A 16053-nucleotide genomic window follows, 5' to 3' on the forward strand; every position below is an offset into this window, starting at 1 on the left:
GGAGCTAAATTCCATTTCCTGAAGGGAAAATGTTGGAGACAGATGTGCATGCCGCACTTTTCAGACTTTATGGATTATTTATACTGATGATTAAATGACAGAATATTAATTAGGTGACTTCAGTTACATTTTTTTATTTCCTTTTGGGGTCAATAAAGTACTTTGAATTGAATTTATTAGTAAAGGAATAAAGCTTTCCTTTTCCAGTTTTTGGCTGTTGTGCAACAAAAGGTGGAAAAGTTTGACGGGTTTGAAAACTTCTGCAAGGCAATGCGAGTATTATACTGACATTAATCTGCTGACCCTCAGAAAGGCAAACAGTGACGCTCTGAGATATGAACCGAATAAAACTTAGATTTTATCAGAAATCAGTGTGAAAAAGTTTCATTTTAACAATGTGAAAATAAAGACAATTCAACTAAAACATGAAATAAAGTTGCTGTTGTGTAAAATGTATAAAAACACATTGCTGCTGATTAAACTTGATGTCAGTGCAGAGAAATAAACAACCAGAACACAATGTATTCAAGATTATTTTAATATTATTAATATGTATACTTTAGGCTTTAGAAATATAACTATCAATGACAAAACTTCCACTGGAGTAATGGTAGTTTGCTTAGGCCCCCATCAAATCAGTTAATTACAATATACACATTATGATACAGAGCAGATTTGAATCTGAAATAATATTAAAATAAATGCTCAATAGATACAGGTTTTAATATTTTTTAGCATTTTCTTCACCTACTGTATTAGCCATTTGTAAGTTCTTAGCACACCCAACAATGTAAAGCCATTATTTTCTTCTAATAAACTAATTTAAGTGCAAACCATTTTTCCTTTAAAAAGACTGATTGCAGCGTTCCGCCTTCAGCCGAGTGCAACAAGGCAGCCAACCCTCCGCTGTCTCCATCAGAGTATAAAAAACTAAAGAAAATCAGTGCAAAGTCATTAATGGGGAGATTTCTAGTCACAGGAGACAGACGTGGCGGGAGGATAAAGATGGACGTAATTGTTTTTCATAAAGTTGTTCCAAAATGTGTATTTCAGTCAGTGGTTCTGAAGGAAATAAACCGTTTGGGATAACAGTCTGACATCTGACTCTAAACAAATATATTAATAAAAAAAAATCTAAAATGTGTTAAAAGTGAGTAGAAAAGAGGAGCGGCGCGACGGCAAAGAGGTTGCGGCGCTCCTCTAACTCCAGTAACAAACAGCAGAACCGGGAATAAAAGAAAACGGGAAAACTTGCAATGCTTGCAGGTGAAGAGCAGCATCAGACTCTGGGTTGCAGCAGAAATATTCTGGCTATACTACTGTTCCACTGGGAGAGCTGGCTTGGTTTTGGGATGACAATAAACCCTGGAAAAAGGAAAACAAGGAGATTTGCATTGGGAAAGTCAGAAATCAAGCAACAAAACAGCCCAACTTTCCATCAAACGTCTGGGAATAACGGGAGTTTTTCATCACCAAGGCACTTCCTGACTCTACGTCTGCTCCCTCAAAGCTTCACAGGTCTGGATATTATTCCAAAAATATGTTAACTGCACTGGTAATCAGAGTTATCGCAGTTCAGTTTGTCATTTCAGGGGTTTAACTCATCTTCTCTGCTGAAATGAGCTGAAGCATCATGGGAATGTTTCTAAAAACAAAAAACAAATCACTTGAAGTCAGTCGGAACGGGACGCTTTCTGAAAGTTACTTCACTCCAGAATCAAAATAAACGTTTTTATTGATGGCATTTCAGACGTTTTAAAGCAAACCAACCAGGTCAGACGAATTTATTTATCATCCTTAGAGATTAAATATTCTTTATGCAGATCAGGATATTAATTTAGGTTTTCTCTGCTGTCACTTAATAAATACAAACAGCTTTAAATGACGGTGAGATTTCTGATAAATATTGGCCTCAGTTTAGCCAACCTGCCAAACTTTCTGATTTCTGAGCTGAGTTTTTATCCAACACTCAATAACGTGACGAAAGCAGAGGAATCTTTACTCGTCTTCCTCTGGATCCCTGAACATTTATGAATGCTACTTTGGTAAAACTTTGGCTGTTTTGGTATAAAATATGACTAGAGTTTGAGTTGAATTTGGAGTTTTTTCTCCTGTTTATTCAAATCGGAGGCGATTTCCATTTCACCTCCGTGAACCGAATATCCACCGATCTGCACACATTGGACAAAAATAAATAAAACATTTCCTGAAATTAAAACTAATCTGTAAATTTGAAGTTTAAACCTGAAGTTAATTTTGGCGTTTGCATATTTTAAAAAATGTCTATGCATCACATTTCTGTGGGCATCTTTAGAAGAGCAGCAACCTGATCACTTTTAACACTTGCTGTGTAATATTTCTATACGAATCTTTAAACATACATTTATTTTTGTGTCCAAACTGAAGGGGAGTAAAAACAAAAAGATGAAAATGTGAAGAAAAATGTTGGTCTTCTGTTTTTTTCTTGTAGAAACAGTAGAAACAGAAAAGATGCAATGTTTTGGAATAGATTCGAATTGAAAACTTTGAAAACAAATAAAATAAAATAAAGGAGCCACGTTCTGAACATGAGGATTTTCAGGCAACTCGACAAATTTCATCCCGTTTAATGATTTTTGTGACGTTTTCATTGCATTTTAAACGCTTCCTATGAAAGCAGTTGCACATTTAAGTTTCACCGGACGACCTGGCTGCCTGCCAAATAAAAACGTTGCTATTAAAAACCAGAGAATCCAAAAGAAGCAGTTTGAGAAGGACAGACAGGAAGTCAGCACTCCAACCTCCCCACACTTCCTGTTAGAAAGAACTTACCACTTTGCCTGGCCTCGCCCATGTGCAAATAAATCCCTCCTGACAAGCAGTCACTAAACAGTCCTCTAAAAATATGAGTACAGTCAGCCTCTCGTGTGCTATTTTCTTACAGATGAGCGGCTCGAGGAGCGGCACGTCCTCCATGCGCGGGCACAGCAGCGTGCCCAGCGTCTTGGCCGGGTCCGTTTTGCTCTTGCTCAGCAGGTTGAGCTTGTCGCTGCTCTTGCTGCTGATGTGACCCATGCTGTGGTTGCGTTTGTGGTCCTTGTCGTGGTGCCGCTCCTTGCGGTCGTGCAGGGAGAGCGTGGCGAACTTGCTGACGCCGGTGGCGATGGCGCTGTCCATGATGCCGCCGCCAGTGCTGCCGGTGCCGCCGCCGGTACCGGAGGTCTTGGCGGTGCTGTTGGCGGTGCCGGCCGAGTGCGGCAGGCTGTTGGAGCGCGGCAGCGTGGTGACGCCCGGTGTGTTGGCACTGCCGTTGTTTCCGTTCGTAGTGTTGCTGGAGGAGATGATGGCGGCGCCGGCGGGCGGCCCGGTGGCGTTCATCACGTTGGTGTGCGTGCGAGTCCTAGACAGGGGCAGGTGGGGGAACAGGATGTCCTCGGTGAGGTCCCACAGGCACAGCTGCGTGTCCTGGCCCACCGAGCCGAAGCGGTACGTCACACTGACGGGCCGGCTGTCCGTGGAGTTGCGCTTGGAGAGGCGGGACTGCGTGCTGTTGGCGCGGTCCCGCCCGAACTGGACCACCTGGTCCTGGAAGTCCTCGTCGCTGCCGCTGAACTCCATGGGGTCGCTCTCCTCCACGCTGGTGGTGTAGTGGTCGAACGCCACCACGCTCACCCACGACTTGTGGCCGTGTCCGCGGGCGATGACGCGGCAGTCCAGGAAGGACCAGACGGTGACCAGGTCGTCCTCGCCGCCCGCCACGATGTACTTCCCGTCGGGGCTCCAGCACACGCACAGCAGGCCGCCGAAGTAGCTCTTCATGGTGCCGTGCAGCTCCACCGCGTCGAAGTTGAAGACGCGCAGGAAGCCGTCCTGGCTCACGCAGGCCAGGAACTTCCCATCAGGCGAGAAGGCGAACTCGTTGAGCGCGCCGTCGCCGACGCTCCACTTCAGCAGCGGGTTGCGCGTGGATTTGCTCTTGCAGGTGTGGACGGAGTAGCTATCGCCCTGCTTCAGCAGCTGGTAGTGCGGCGCCGCCGTACCGCAGGTGTGCTCCACGTTGTACAGGTACATGCTGCCGCTGGCGTGCGACACCAGGAACAGGCTCTCTGAGCCCGGAACCCACTTCACACACGTCACCCGGGATTTATCGATCAACCTCTGGCAGCGCAGAACCGAGGGAGGGAGAGGAAGATCGGGTTAGAGAAACAGAGCGAACACGCAGCAACATGCATGATGACTGTGTCACAGAAGTTATCGCAATAAGCAATGATGTTGTTTTCAGACCATTTTCATGGAATTATATAATAATGAAAGAACACATTCTAATAGATTGATAAACTTTAAATTTCAAATATCCAAAATAACCAATATGGTGAAGTTTCTGTAAACTGTCCTTCAAAATAGATCTGACACCAAAACACCAGACTTCATCCAACGAGAGAAAAACAATAAATCATAGAAATGGAAATTATTGAGTTTGTTTTAAATTATTATACAATTAATTCAATATATTTACAAAGATGTTGTTTATATTAAGCAAATTGTCTTTTTTAGATTCCAGTTAACGATTAACTGATTACTAAATCGTCAACTGATTACTAAATCAGTTGACGATCGTTTCAGTAATCGATCTAGCAGAGGTAAAGAGCAGTGTGCTGCTGAACGTTGTGTTTATCCAGCTGGAGATGCCGGCAGCTGCAGTGGGAACCGTCTGGTCGGCTACCTACCTCCTCGTTGAACAGTTTGCTCGTCTCCTTCTTGATGGGGTCGATGAGCTGCACCTGTCCAGCAGAGAAGCCCACCAGCAGGGAGACGCTCTCCGCCGTGGCCGTGAGGTGGTTGAAGTCATGGCACGTGGGCTGCGTCCCTTTGTAAATGCGCTTGTCTATCGGTTTGCTCAAGTCGGCAGCCTGAAGAGAGACAGAAGTGCAAGAAATGAATGAATAAGTAGTTTTTAAAATCTCTCATTTAGACCTGAACAATACAGAATACAGCAGCATTCACACTCTGCATGCTAATAATAATAACAACAATATTTGGGGTGATGATGGATTCGTTAAAAGCAGCCAAAATATCTTGATTAAGGAAAAAAACAGATTTCCTTTAATTACAAACTGAATTGATTATTTGATACAGGTCCATCTTTTCCTCATGCAGCTCCGCTCTACTTTGTCTTGTTGCTTTTGTAGAAGATAATCGATGAATCCTTTCAGTTTAATTTACAACACTAAGTGCTCAGTTAAAGCAAACCTCCAGGGATTATTCAGTGCATTATTCAGACTCATCAAGCGTTTACACAGAAAGGAATAAAGACTACATCACAACACAGCATCCAAACAAATACTTTCATAGCTTTCTTGATTAAATGTTTTTTTTTAAATCAGGAAAATATTTTTTAAAACATTTTGAACCCTTTTAGATAAATATGTCAAACCAACCAAACCCTTTGAGTAATCTGTTCCCCTCCTGGCCTCTGGGGGCGCTGCACCAAGAACCACAGAAGGAAGCGACACTAAAACCTCTGAAGACACTGAGAGCAACTTCCTTCTTCACCAGATGGAAACAAAATGGAGGCGTCAGATTTTAGCGGTTGGAGGATTTCTCTTTAGTCTTTGGCTAAAGACCAGTAGCCATTTCTCCTGCTAGCGCTAGGCTAGCATGTTAGCTGTGGTTGTATTTACCCAGAATGCCCTGTGCTGTAGTCCACTTCCTGTAGTCCGCTTGGCGTTCACATCAAATTGAACCAGAGTTCCCTTCAACTGAACCCAGACTGAGGTTTAGAGGACCAGAGGTCAGAGGTCGATTAACGTTAACACCTCAGGAAACAACCAGACTTTTTAGAGAAATGGACTGGAGTTCATGTGAATGCCACCTTAAAGATCAGCTATCGGTCAGAAAACTGCAATTGGTATCCTGCTGGTTTTCATTCAATCAATTCATGTTTTCTTCTGTTTTAAATTGTTTTTAGTCCATTTTATTTTACATGAATATATTTTAGAATGTAAATCGCCTGGAAACAACAGTTTCCATCCTCTGTTTAATTTTTCCATATTTTATACTTAAAAAACAATTACAATGAACATGACACCCATTACATAAATTGGCCAGGCAATGAGAATAATAACAACTGCTGCTTTAAAAGTAGCAGCAGCATGTAAAGGTTACACTCTAAAACAACAATGGAAGAAGATTATTGCTTAAGGTTCAGACTGAATGTCTCAGGTAAGAAGATCAATAAGAAAAACTGTAAAAGAACAACAAGTTCGGTCCAATAATCCGGCAGTCGCCACACGAGACGTTACAAAGATCACTGAAGGCTGTGAACAAGTAACTGTAGATAACCGCAGCAACAACTGCCTAATTTGTTAATGATTTACGGTTAACACCTGATAGAACAGAAACTTCTTAGGGAGCAAAAATGATGACTCGGCTCTTTTAACAAATTTAATCAAGTTTTAAGATCAGTTATATGAAGAAATGTCAGCTGGTCTGAGATCTGCCTCACGCCAAGCAGCTGGAAAACACCAAGAGACAGAAAACAGAAATAAATGCAGGATATAATTATTTACAATTAATCTGATTTAGTATTTTACTAACACAAAAGGAAGCCTTGAAGTGTTGCACCAGAAAAGAGAACGATGCAACATTAATGATGTTTTCCTCACTTCGTTTTTCCACCAGTGGCTGAAATATTTAGCACAAAATAAATGTTTTGCATTGTTTTATTACTACATATATTATGGCACTGAGACACTGTTTCCATGTGTTTCATGCTTAGTGTTAATAAGTCAGCAACACTAATGTTGACTCAGGAAATAACATTTATTTAAGAACTGACTATAATCTCCCACCAGCTGCATTCTTGTGCGACGCCAAAAAGCTCAACATAAAATCACAATCTCGTATTCACTGGCATTACGTTGTCGAGAAACAACATATTCATTAGATATGTTATTGTCAGCAAGACTGCAAAGCTATTTATACTTTAATCACCTGATTGAAGCTGTGAAAGTCCCTGAAATATAGCTCTGTGTTTACTACTGAGCGTTGCTGTTTTGAGAATTGTTTTACCAAATAGTTTGTTAGTTGATGAAAACTGAACTAATTTAAATAATGAACTGAACCAAATGCACCGCTTGACAACTGGGTTCAGCTGGAAAGCATGTGATTGAACTGGAAAGGCTGTATTTGTAAAGTGCCTTGAGATGATGTATTGCGAAAAACTTAATTGAATCTTACAAACACAATATCAGGATTAGTTAATAGATATTTTATTGCTCTTTTAGATTAAATTTATTGTTTTGGCATTTTAACATAGTTGCTTCCAGCCATCATTCTTGTGATCATTCTTGTGTTTTTTTCTTGTCTTTTGTGTTACACACGAGGTTGTTCTGTCTTTAACTAATTAACCTCATTATACAATTATGATTAATATTATTGGCATCAACAGCCTGACGCTTTTATCGCCCCAAACTACAATCAAACATTGGTAAACCTGGAGTTATCGACACCTGTCAGTCAAAACCAACTCGACAGCATAACTGTTGACAGCTTCTTCACAAACTGGACCTGAAGCCAAATGTATTTAAGTACCAGGTCGCTCTGTCTGGAACAAAGGTCGCATTTATCCCTAAAATATTCATAACCTCATAGAGGTAGTCTGAAGAAGAAGTTTAGCCTCTGAACTCGGTGGAGATGCAGCCTTAGCAAGTCGTTAGCCGGCTAACTAATAGCCTAGGCTAAGCTAATTAGCTCATGCTAACTGAGTTGAAAGTCAAGCACCTGTCAGAGTTCTTCAACAGCGCAAAGATCAGCCTAAACTTCAACAAGAGCTGAGAAAGCAGAGCCGGAATCCCCGTTGACACCAGTCCAGTCAGTACAGTACCTTTCTAACCCCTTTGTAGATGTAGAAGTAGAGCTCACGGCCCACATTGAAACAGATCCTGTCGCCGTTACCCGACTGGTCGTTGACGTTCACGAAGGAGACCTTGACGGGGTTGGAACCTTGCGAGTTGAAAGGCACCCTGTTGGGACGGCTGTATTCGGAGTGAGTGAGGAGTTTGTAGACGCCTTCCCGAGTGGTGAACTGAGTTTTAATTTCGTTCATCTCCTTCCCTCCTCCCTCCGCCGCCATCTTTGAAATTAACATTCATCCCTTTCCCCCAGGCCGGATCTTACGCACGGTCGGCAGAGGGCATTCCGACTCCACTACTCCCCCTAGCGGGGTTCTACGGAACTGCAAGAAGGAGAAGTCAACTTTTAGATATTGAAATATGTTATTTCTCACATATATGTATTCCTATTTACTACACCTGTATCTCCAATAAAATTAAATTAAAAATACTACGGTCATAATAATAAAGTACTCAAGATTCTACCAAGCATATTGTTTTCAATGTTTTGGCAGTGAAAACAATATGCTGTTTTCAAACATGAAAACATGCTTTCATGTTTTCAATATGAAAGCACTGTGAAAATAATATGCAGTAATATTTTTCACTGCAATGAAAAATATAACTGGATTATGAAAAGTATTATCATTCCCACTGCAGAATTTTACTGGACATAATGTTTATGACGGCTGTTGTTCCTGTTTTGTATGTATTTGGATTGATGACAGCACAGAGTTGATCAGTGGGCATTAGTAAAAACTGTGACGTATGAGCAGCTTGGACAGATTTAGATTTAAGTGTTGCAAGATTTATTTTTTTTATTTTTTTTTGTTTACCAAAGTTTTACTCCTGTTGACTCTTGTGAAATATAACACGATAAAGCCCTGATTAAATCAGAAACAATACCAACGAGCTCCTGCTGGCAGATAAGATCCTCTGGAGTCAGAAGTTTTATTTGTTTCTAGTAAATTATGAGGAGATAAAAACTGGTTTTACATCGCAAAGTCAGCACGAAACTCCCCCTGGTGGCCAGAGTGTTCTGTTTCGTACCCGGAAAAAGTAAACTCAAACTTTAATATTTATCTCCACAGTTTTATTAAACCAAAAAGATATTTTACATGTTTAAAGTGTAGAGATAACAGTTTGTGTCCATTTTTACCTTGGACTCAATTTTATTTAATTAAATACTGGAATATAATTATTTTTCGCTCTACTCGGAAGAAAGCAGTTTCTAAACCTCAACTATTCTGATTAAACATATTTTAAAATTAAGGTCAGAAAAGGGAGAGGAACCACAAAACTGTCACTGAAGCTTTCCTGGAGTTGCATAATTATTGCTTTATTTTGAAAACGCGTTTCACCGGACGTTTTAATCTGAGCAAATCTTTTCGTTCTCAGGTGTTTCCACATTTTGCTGCTTAAAAATCACAAACACCTGCTACCGCACTGATTTAAACGAGTTGTCCTGCAGCTTCCATTATTTCACCCTAACATTCATGAACCAAAGGCAGCAGCAGAACTGATGCCCTGCAGGAGATGACAGCAGCATTCACTTCCAGGTACACACATGAAATCACTACAGATGAAACTGAAATATTCTGAATGTTTTTGTTAAATATGCGGTCGCAGAAGTGACCAATACGGTGTCCTATGGGTGCGTCTCACAGTTAGAATATCATCTAATATTTATTTCCATAATTAAATTTAAATTTTTGATTTAAATTTGGGGAAAAATAAGTCAAATTAAGTTTTGTTTTGTTTTTTGTTGCAATTTTAAAGAACCACCTTTTAAGTTCTAAAAGGATGGATACATTTTCTTCTATAAAATGATGTGAAATAAACATTTACCAACCTAATTAGAGAAAACAAATTAACCAAAATGTATATTACTGTGATTTCAGTGTCATTCTGTTGAGGAAAATTGATATAATTTTTCCCTGAAAACGGAACAACTGCTAAAAACCTGCATTTATTATGTCTACTGGAGACAACTATTGTACTATAAAATATTTTCCTCATGATAATTTTGATTTATGATAACTTGAAAACCCTAAAATCTGTCTGTATTGTCATAATTATCTTTACCATTTTCTCTTCTGCTGATTCCATTGGAGGATCATTAAATATGGCAACATGCAGCTTCTTTGTGCATTTTAGTGATGAGAATCACACTTTCCATGTTTTTGGTGTCCTGAAGATGCCTGATCTAAACTATTTTTAAGGGCTGCATTTTATGTTTCAGGAGTTTTGACTCCAGTTCCCTAAAATACTGAAAATAAAAACTTTATATTGCCACTTATATCTGAAACACCAACCTGTATAACATGTATAACTAAAATTCATTAGTTCTCTGTCATTTTTAGTCATCGTGGAAAGTTCAAAGAGCTTTAACTTTAAGAGCTCTTTAGAGACAAATTTTGGTCAAAATGTGAATTATTTTACTCAAACTAAAACACTTCCTAGTGATATCCTAACTTACTGAGAAGGCCATGCTTGCGTTTAAAAAGCCAGATGTGATTTTCTGGTGACTTTATTTCTGTTTCCTGTCCAGACCCCAGAAACACTGACGCACCAAACCCGATGGCCCAGCTGACTCTGAGCTGCATGGTGAGAGGAGTGAAGCCTCATCTGTTGACTTTTACCGATTTGGTTACATTGAACGTGTTTTTTCTCCTGCTGTGACGCCGATGGGATGTGTGATGTGTAAGATGGACTCCAGCACGGATTCAGACTCTGAGATCACCCCCAGGTGGTCGGACACCAGCACTCTGGTACTCATCAATTCATAAACAACTGAAAGTTTGTAGTTTTTTGGAAGAACATCAGACCTTTACATAAACTTTTTACTCAGTCTTATTGTATCTGAACTGTTTTGTTTGAAGGTGGAAGGATTATTCAGCTTTACTGACTCTTAAAGGGACAGCATCATTTGTGTCCAGGCATATGGTGACATTTTATGCCATTAGCAAGTAACTGTTTCCTTCAGTTATAAAAATGCTATATATATCAAATCTGATGTAAAAGTTGTATTTGGGATAATTTCCAACTTGGAAAGGGAATGCCCAGGAACTCTACTTTGACTAGGCCACTCTGAAACCTTCATTTCGTCCTTCTTAGATCTTCAGATACTTGTTGGGTTTGTGGTCCGGCTACAGAAACCGATGGCTGGAGATTCTTCTTGAGGATTTTCTGCATTAGAGCAAAAATCCTGGTTCCATTAATCACTACAAGTAATCCAGATGCTGCAGCAGCAAAAACGGATCATCACACTACCTCCACCGTGTTTATAATTGTCTTTCTGTGAGTTGTAGACCAGATCAGATGGGATACTGAGGTTGTTCTGGGTTCTTCTGGATGAGTTGTTGTTGAGCTCTTGGAGTAATTTTGGTAGGTTGGTTTCTCCTGAGAAGGTTTCCCCACTGTTTATTTCCATAGAAATAGTTTTCTAACACTTTACAGACTGATAGACTTTACAGCATGGATAATGCTCTACTTTGTGAAATAAAGAAAACCAACAAATTAAAACTTGTTGCAACAATTCAACTCTTTGAAGTTGTGTAATCATCCCACCCAGGAAAATATAAGTCAGTTCATATTCAAACTGATGAGGGTATGTAAAATTTGTCTCCTAACCTGTGAAGGTCTCTGCTTGCTGTGAGCAGGGATGTGTGAGCAGCGCCCCAGAAAGCAGAACCTCCTGCCAGACAGTGGGGTTAACATACAAGTCTGCAGGAAGACATGGCTGCTGTTCGCTGGTGAGCATCCTCAGATCCGGTCACCTCCAGCGATGAAGCATCCTGCTGACTCGTGTGGCTGTTGTCTTGGTTGTGCAGTTTTTGGACCCGTACGATGGGAGCTCAGAGGATTCAGAGGAGTCAAATGGTGCCAGCAGGGAGAAGAGGCAGCGAGGTAAAGGAGGAGGATGTGGGGTGATGTTTGTCAAAAATTAACACCAATAATTTGAGCTTTGTAGTTGCCAAGATGGGGAAAAAATGGGTTAATTTTTCAGTCATATTTTTTTATTCATTCATTTTAAAAATTTGTTTCAAGCAAAATATTTAAATGGCAAGCTAAATATTTTTGTTTATGAACTAACTATTTAGCTCCAACCTAAATATTTAGTTCATAAATATTTTGTGAGCAAGCTAACTATTTAGGTCCAAGCTAAATATTTACTTCTTATTTAGCTAAATATTGTTTACCAACTAAATGTTTAGCAGCTCCTAGATTAGCTATTAACTATATCTAAATGTTTTGTTTGATATCTGAGCTAAAAGCATAGCTTAAAACTAAATATTTGACTTGGTAAATAGAAATTTAGCTTCAAGCTAAATATTTAGCTTAGTAACTAGATAGTTAGCTTGTAGCTAAATATCTAGTTTTGTAACTAAATAGTTAGCTTCAAGCTAAATGTAAGTTATCTAAATATTTAGTTTGACTTATATTTGAGCTAAAATTTTGATTTAAACTATATATTTGGCTTGGTAAGTAAATGGCCTCAAGGGAAATTTAGCTTAACTAGATATTTAGTTCGAACTGAGATTTATAAATGAATCAATTATATGGTGAAAACATGACTTTGAAAATGAGCCCTCATTATAATTTTTGCTTTGAGGCTAAAACCCCCAAACAATACCTGTCGATTTTTGTCTAACTTTCCAAATGTCTCCCATAGGAAGAAGTCGCGTCTCTGGCCAGAGAAGGCGATTGTTGCTTCACCACTCTGCCTCCCTAACAGTCAATGAAATGGTGACAAACGGCAGCAGAGACTCTTTAGCACATCATCCGTCTAGAGTTCATCAAAGTATAAGCTATTTAACAAAGGGCATCCATGCTATGGATGTAGAGGTGCAGCTTGATGGCTCCGGGTTGGATGCAGGTTGCAGCCCTGGACTTCTCCCCCCAGAGGAAAGGAGCTCCCGTCAGATCAGCAGCTGCTCATCGCTCAGGCCGCTCTGCAAGAGGAAGGAGCCCCCACCTGGAGGACAGGTGGAGGCGGAGCCCAGGAAGAGGCAATGTGTTAGAAACATGGAGGAACAATGATGGAGGCTTCTGGTCATGAATGCTGTTAAGTCTCACTGTATCCAGAGATGCAATATGTGGGGATGGGGGTTGTTTTGTTTTTGTTTTTTTACTGAAATTGTTTAATTCAACTTGTTTTGATTTCCCAAGAATATTTAGATTAAGTTTCATTGTAGTGATTAGATTCCTCCTGACTTTTAAAATTCCCTTAATTTTAGCCATAATTTGGTCAAATAAGTTGAAATTTATTTCATTCACAGTGATCAAATGCGACCAAATGATTAACATTCTCCAGGAATTGCTATTAACTTGGACCTTTACGTTGCTGTGAACCAAAGCTTTTACATTTCATTGTGTGGAGCAAAAAGGCTAAATTAAAGATCGTCACATTTTAATCTGTGTGGTGTGTTGATTATGTAAGAACAGAGGCTGCTTCAGGTGGGAGGGGCCTGGTAGAAACTCAGGTAAGGAGCAGATTACCTTCAGCCTGTTGCTATGTTGAGCAACTATTTTATTTATATAGCAGGTTGCAAATTACTTCAGAGTTTTTCTTGTCCAAGTAACTTTCAATTAGAGCAGACAAAAAATAGTCACCTTCGGAGTACCCCAGGGTTCCATCTCGGCCCCTTTTAATAGAGAAATGGGGGGGAAAAAAAACTAAAACTGGACCAGAACTGGTTGCTCCATCATAACCCAAAACATCTGTGAATCCACCCAGGACTGGCTGAAAAATGGAGATCTGAGCCTAGTCAAAGCCCAGATTATGGAGTTCAGGAAGCAGGGATGTTCAATAACCTCTGATCAAGTAAAAGGGGAAAAAAGGGTTCATTTTTTTTTTTTTAAACATGGGATATCTTCTCTCACATGTGATCACAGGTTTCATTCGTTTACATTTTCTGAAGAGCGATCCTGTTGCTACAGTAACAGATTCAAGTTTTACTATAAAGATGAGATTATTGGATGTTGGAGGCTGAACTGGACAGTAACTGGTTGGGGTTGGATGGCTGTACTGGAAGTTTTTGTCAGAAAATCCCATCTGGTTCCCAGCTAAATTAAAATTTTACATTTTATAACTTGGAAAACAACATTTTTCCCCCCACAGATATCTGAAGTGTTGTGTGAACAAAGTTATTGAAGTTTTCATCTCGACATTAACAAGACAGTTTTTTCATTCCAATGCAATAAGCTTTATTCAGTCTAAAAACATCCTCTAAAACTTTTCCAACTTTCTGTCCCCAAATTTCATTTCCTCCCAGTTTTACCATCTGACAACATCCTCCTTCACTTTCAGTCACTTTCCAGGAAACCGTACGAACGAAGCACAGCGGCTCCACGAGTATTTCTAACGCAACAACACGACTACAGCGACTGAGTAATTAAAGTGATTAACTGCAGCGTAATAATCATATGATCAGGACGTTTAGGATGAAATTATTCGGTGCAGAGGATGGCGACGCCTCGCTCGTAAAAGCTGTGCGGATCCTCCTTGGTCGCGATGTCGAAGTCCACGGTGAAGATCAGGTCGGTTCTGGTGAAGTTCAGATACACGGGAAGCGTCACCTGCAGACAGAGGAAGCGGCTCAGTTAGGAGCTCTGACCCAGTGGATCCGGTGGTTCTGTTCTGGTGCTGCTGGTACCGTGTGTCTGCTCTCAGCGCTGCTCTGCTTCACCCAGCGGAGCTGCGTGAGCGGCAGCTCGGTGGAGATGGAGGTGGACAGAGACAGCTTGTTGTTGGCGCAGGTGGCGCCCTGCAGCTTCAGACCTGGACGGGACAAACCAGAACCAATCAAGATCAAATCTGACCCGCTTCTCATTCATTTCACTTTAACAAAGTCATGTTGAAGATGCAGCAGACGGTGATTATTATCTATATGTATCAAAAATCATTAAAACATGAGGCTGAAATGAGGCCAGAGCCCGCTCCAGATCACATTTAAACTACAATTCACCCAAAATACGGCAGCTTGTTCCAAAAACACAAATATTATCAGGATGCACAGAGCACTGGTTCAAAATAAGGTCATGTGTTATATAACTTAATTATTTTATCATTTAATGTTTCAAATATTATGTTGCGTGTGTGTAGCTGCTTCTGTAATGTTTTTATGATGTTGACCTAAGGAGAAGTAGCCATTGCCATGGCAACAGCTAATGAGGATCCACATAAAGTCTAACGTTTCTCCATGGCAACAGCAGGCGCAGGTTTAGTCAGACCTTTGATGCCGAAGCTGCAGGCGTCGAGCGAAGCGCCCTGAGCCGTCGTGACGTTGACCTCCAGGAACAGCTCCTCCAGAGACCAGCTGTTGGCTTGCGCCACATACTGGCGAGTGGCGGTAATGTACGCCTCCGGCACAAACAGGCTGCCCAGGCACACATGGATGTTCTGGAGGAGGGAAAACGGAAAATAACCTCAAACAGCCGTTTTCTACCACGACACGTCAGGGCCACTGCAGATAGGAAACTTTAAAAAAATCCCACAGAAAAATCTCAGAAATTTCTGAGTTTGAAAAATCACATTGAGTTTCTTTTAGAGAATAAAAAATACAAATTTCTGAGCTTCAAAAGTGAAAATTTAGCCAGAAAAATAATAAATTGTCTAGAAAAAAAAACCTTGATATGTTCTGAGTTGGAAAAGTTGCAAATTTGCAAAACAAATGGTGGAAGTTTGCTTGTTTTTTAAAATTTGTTGACTCGTGGTACCTTCAGCTGGCCCCCGCTGGCCGCCGCCTGGGAGATCTGCTGCAGCTGCTTGATCCGCTCGCTGAAGTCCGACACCCACTGGATGACGGTCATGGAGGTCGGGACGGTGTAGCGGCACCAGCTGCGGGGGAGGATTCCTGCAGCGACACGGGATCAGATTTACTCCAGACGAAGCCGATCCGGTTTATTCAGCCGAGAACGAATCAAACACCTTTAACGAGGTCGCTGATGAGCGTGCGCAGGTAGTTGGTCTGCTTCTTCTTCCCCTCACAGACGGCGACGACGTCGGTCAGATCCTGACGGATCTCCTGCAGCATCTTGCCACCCATCTTCACCTCGCGCTCGAAGAAACGGAACAGCGGGTCCTGGTTCCACCGATCAGAACAAGAGAGAGTTAGAGGAAACGCTGCAGATTCACCAGAACCACGGATGAACCAATCACTGTTCACTTCCAGAACCG

At 40.9% G+C, this 16053-nt stretch overlaps 3 protein-coding genes across 8 annotated transcripts in view; 1 reads left to right on the plus strand and 2 right to left on the minus strand.

The window, feature by feature from the left end:
* Positions 1-522: 522 nt before the first annotated feature.
* wdr20a (WD repeat domain 20a) lies at positions 523-8152 on the minus strand. Of its 4 annotated transcripts, none has more exons than XM_015017535.1 (4): positions 7865-8152; positions 4707-4889; positions 2922-4137; positions 523-1365 (listed from the first exon to the last, which is right to left on the minus strand). In XM_015017535.1, exons 1-4 carry the CDS (start codon positions 8126-8128, stop codon positions 1280-1282), a joined length of 1749 nt encoding a protein of 582 aa, XP_014873021.1. In that variant the 5' UTR covers positions 8129-8152; the 3' UTR covers positions 523-1279. The 4 variants fall into 4 exon arrangements, with proteins under 4 accessions (XP_014873021.1, XP_014873019.1, XP_014873022.1 ...); XM_015017533.1 differs by having other exon boundaries at positions 2812-4137; positions 7865-8151; XM_015017536.1 differs by having other exon boundaries at positions 1276-1645; positions 2812-4137.
* A 1119-nt stretch (positions 8153-9271) lies between these two features.
* LOC106936485 (uncharacterized) lies at positions 9272-13288 on the plus strand. Of its 2 annotated transcripts, XM_015017528.1 has the most exons (6): positions 9273-9430; positions 10423-10478; positions 10580-10642; positions 11534-11626; positions 11705-11780; positions 12547-13288. In XM_015017528.1, the coding sequence occupies exons 2-6, from the start codon at positions 10452-10454 to the stop codon at positions 12912-12914; spliced, it is 627 nt and encodes a 208-aa protein (XP_014873014.1). In that variant the 5' UTR covers positions 9273-9430; positions 10423-10451; the 3' UTR covers positions 12915-13288. The 2 variants fall into 2 exon arrangements, with proteins under 2 accessions (XP_014873016.1, XP_014873014.1); XM_015017530.1 differs by lacking the exon at positions 10580-10642 and having other exon boundaries at positions 9272-9430.
* A 768-nt stretch (positions 13289-14056) lies between these two features.
* Positions 14057-16053, minus strand: part of dync1h1 (dynein, cytoplasmic 1, heavy chain 1) — a 39172-nt gene continuing 37175 nt past the window's right edge. For both annotated transcript variants that reach the window (XM_015017527.1, XM_015017526.1), the window contains exons 74-78: positions 15805-15958; positions 15594-15730; positions 15108-15276; positions 14531-14655; positions 14057-14453 (exon numbers count right to left, since the gene is read on the minus strand). In XM_015017527.1, coding sequence (XP_014873013.1) covers positions 14325-14453; positions 14531-14655; positions 15108-15276; positions 15594-15730; positions 15805-15958 — 714 coding nt within the window. In that variant the 3' untranslated portion in view covers positions 14057-14324. The remainder of the gene's footprint in view (positions 14454-14530; positions 14656-15107; positions 15277-15593; positions 15731-15804; positions 15959-16053) is intronic.

The sequence above is a fragment of the Poecilia latipinna genome, unplaced genomic scaffold (genome assembly GCF_001443285.1).
Source record: "Poecilia latipinna isolate Pla-1442-1.1 unplaced genomic scaffold, P_latipinna-1.0 Scaffold2155, whole genome shotgun sequence".
NCBI classification, from domain to species: domain Eukaryota; kingdom Metazoa; phylum Chordata; class Actinopteri; order Cyprinodontiformes; family Poeciliidae; genus Poecilia; species Poecilia latipinna.

Excerpts from the sequence above, each read along its gene's own strand:
- LOC106936485 (XM_015017528.1), top strand. The coding sequence starts at position 10,452 with ATGGCCCAGCTGACTCTGAGCTGCATG. Across the intron at positions 10,479-10,579 it reads AGCTGACTCTGAGCTGCATG|ATGGACTCCAGCACGGATTC; the intron begins GTGAGAGGAGTG and ends GTGATGTGTAAG. Across the intron at positions 11,627-11,704 it reads GACATGGCTGCTGTTCGCTG|TTTTTGGACCCGTACGATGG; the intron begins GTGAGCATCCTC and ends TTGGTTGTGCAG.
- wdr20a (XM_015017536.1), bottom strand. The coding sequence starts at position 8,128 with ATGTTAATTTCAAAGATGGCGGCGGAGGGAGGAGGGAAGGAGATGAAC. Across the intron at positions 4,890-7,864 it reads TCTACAAAGGGGTTAGAAAG|GCTGCCGACTTGAGCAAACC; the intron begins GTACTGTACTGA and ends GTCTCTCTTCAG. Across the intron at positions 4,138-4,706 it reads GCAAACTGTTCAACGAGGAG|AGGTTGATCGATAAATCCCG; the intron begins GTAGGTAGCCGA and ends CTGCGCTGCCAG.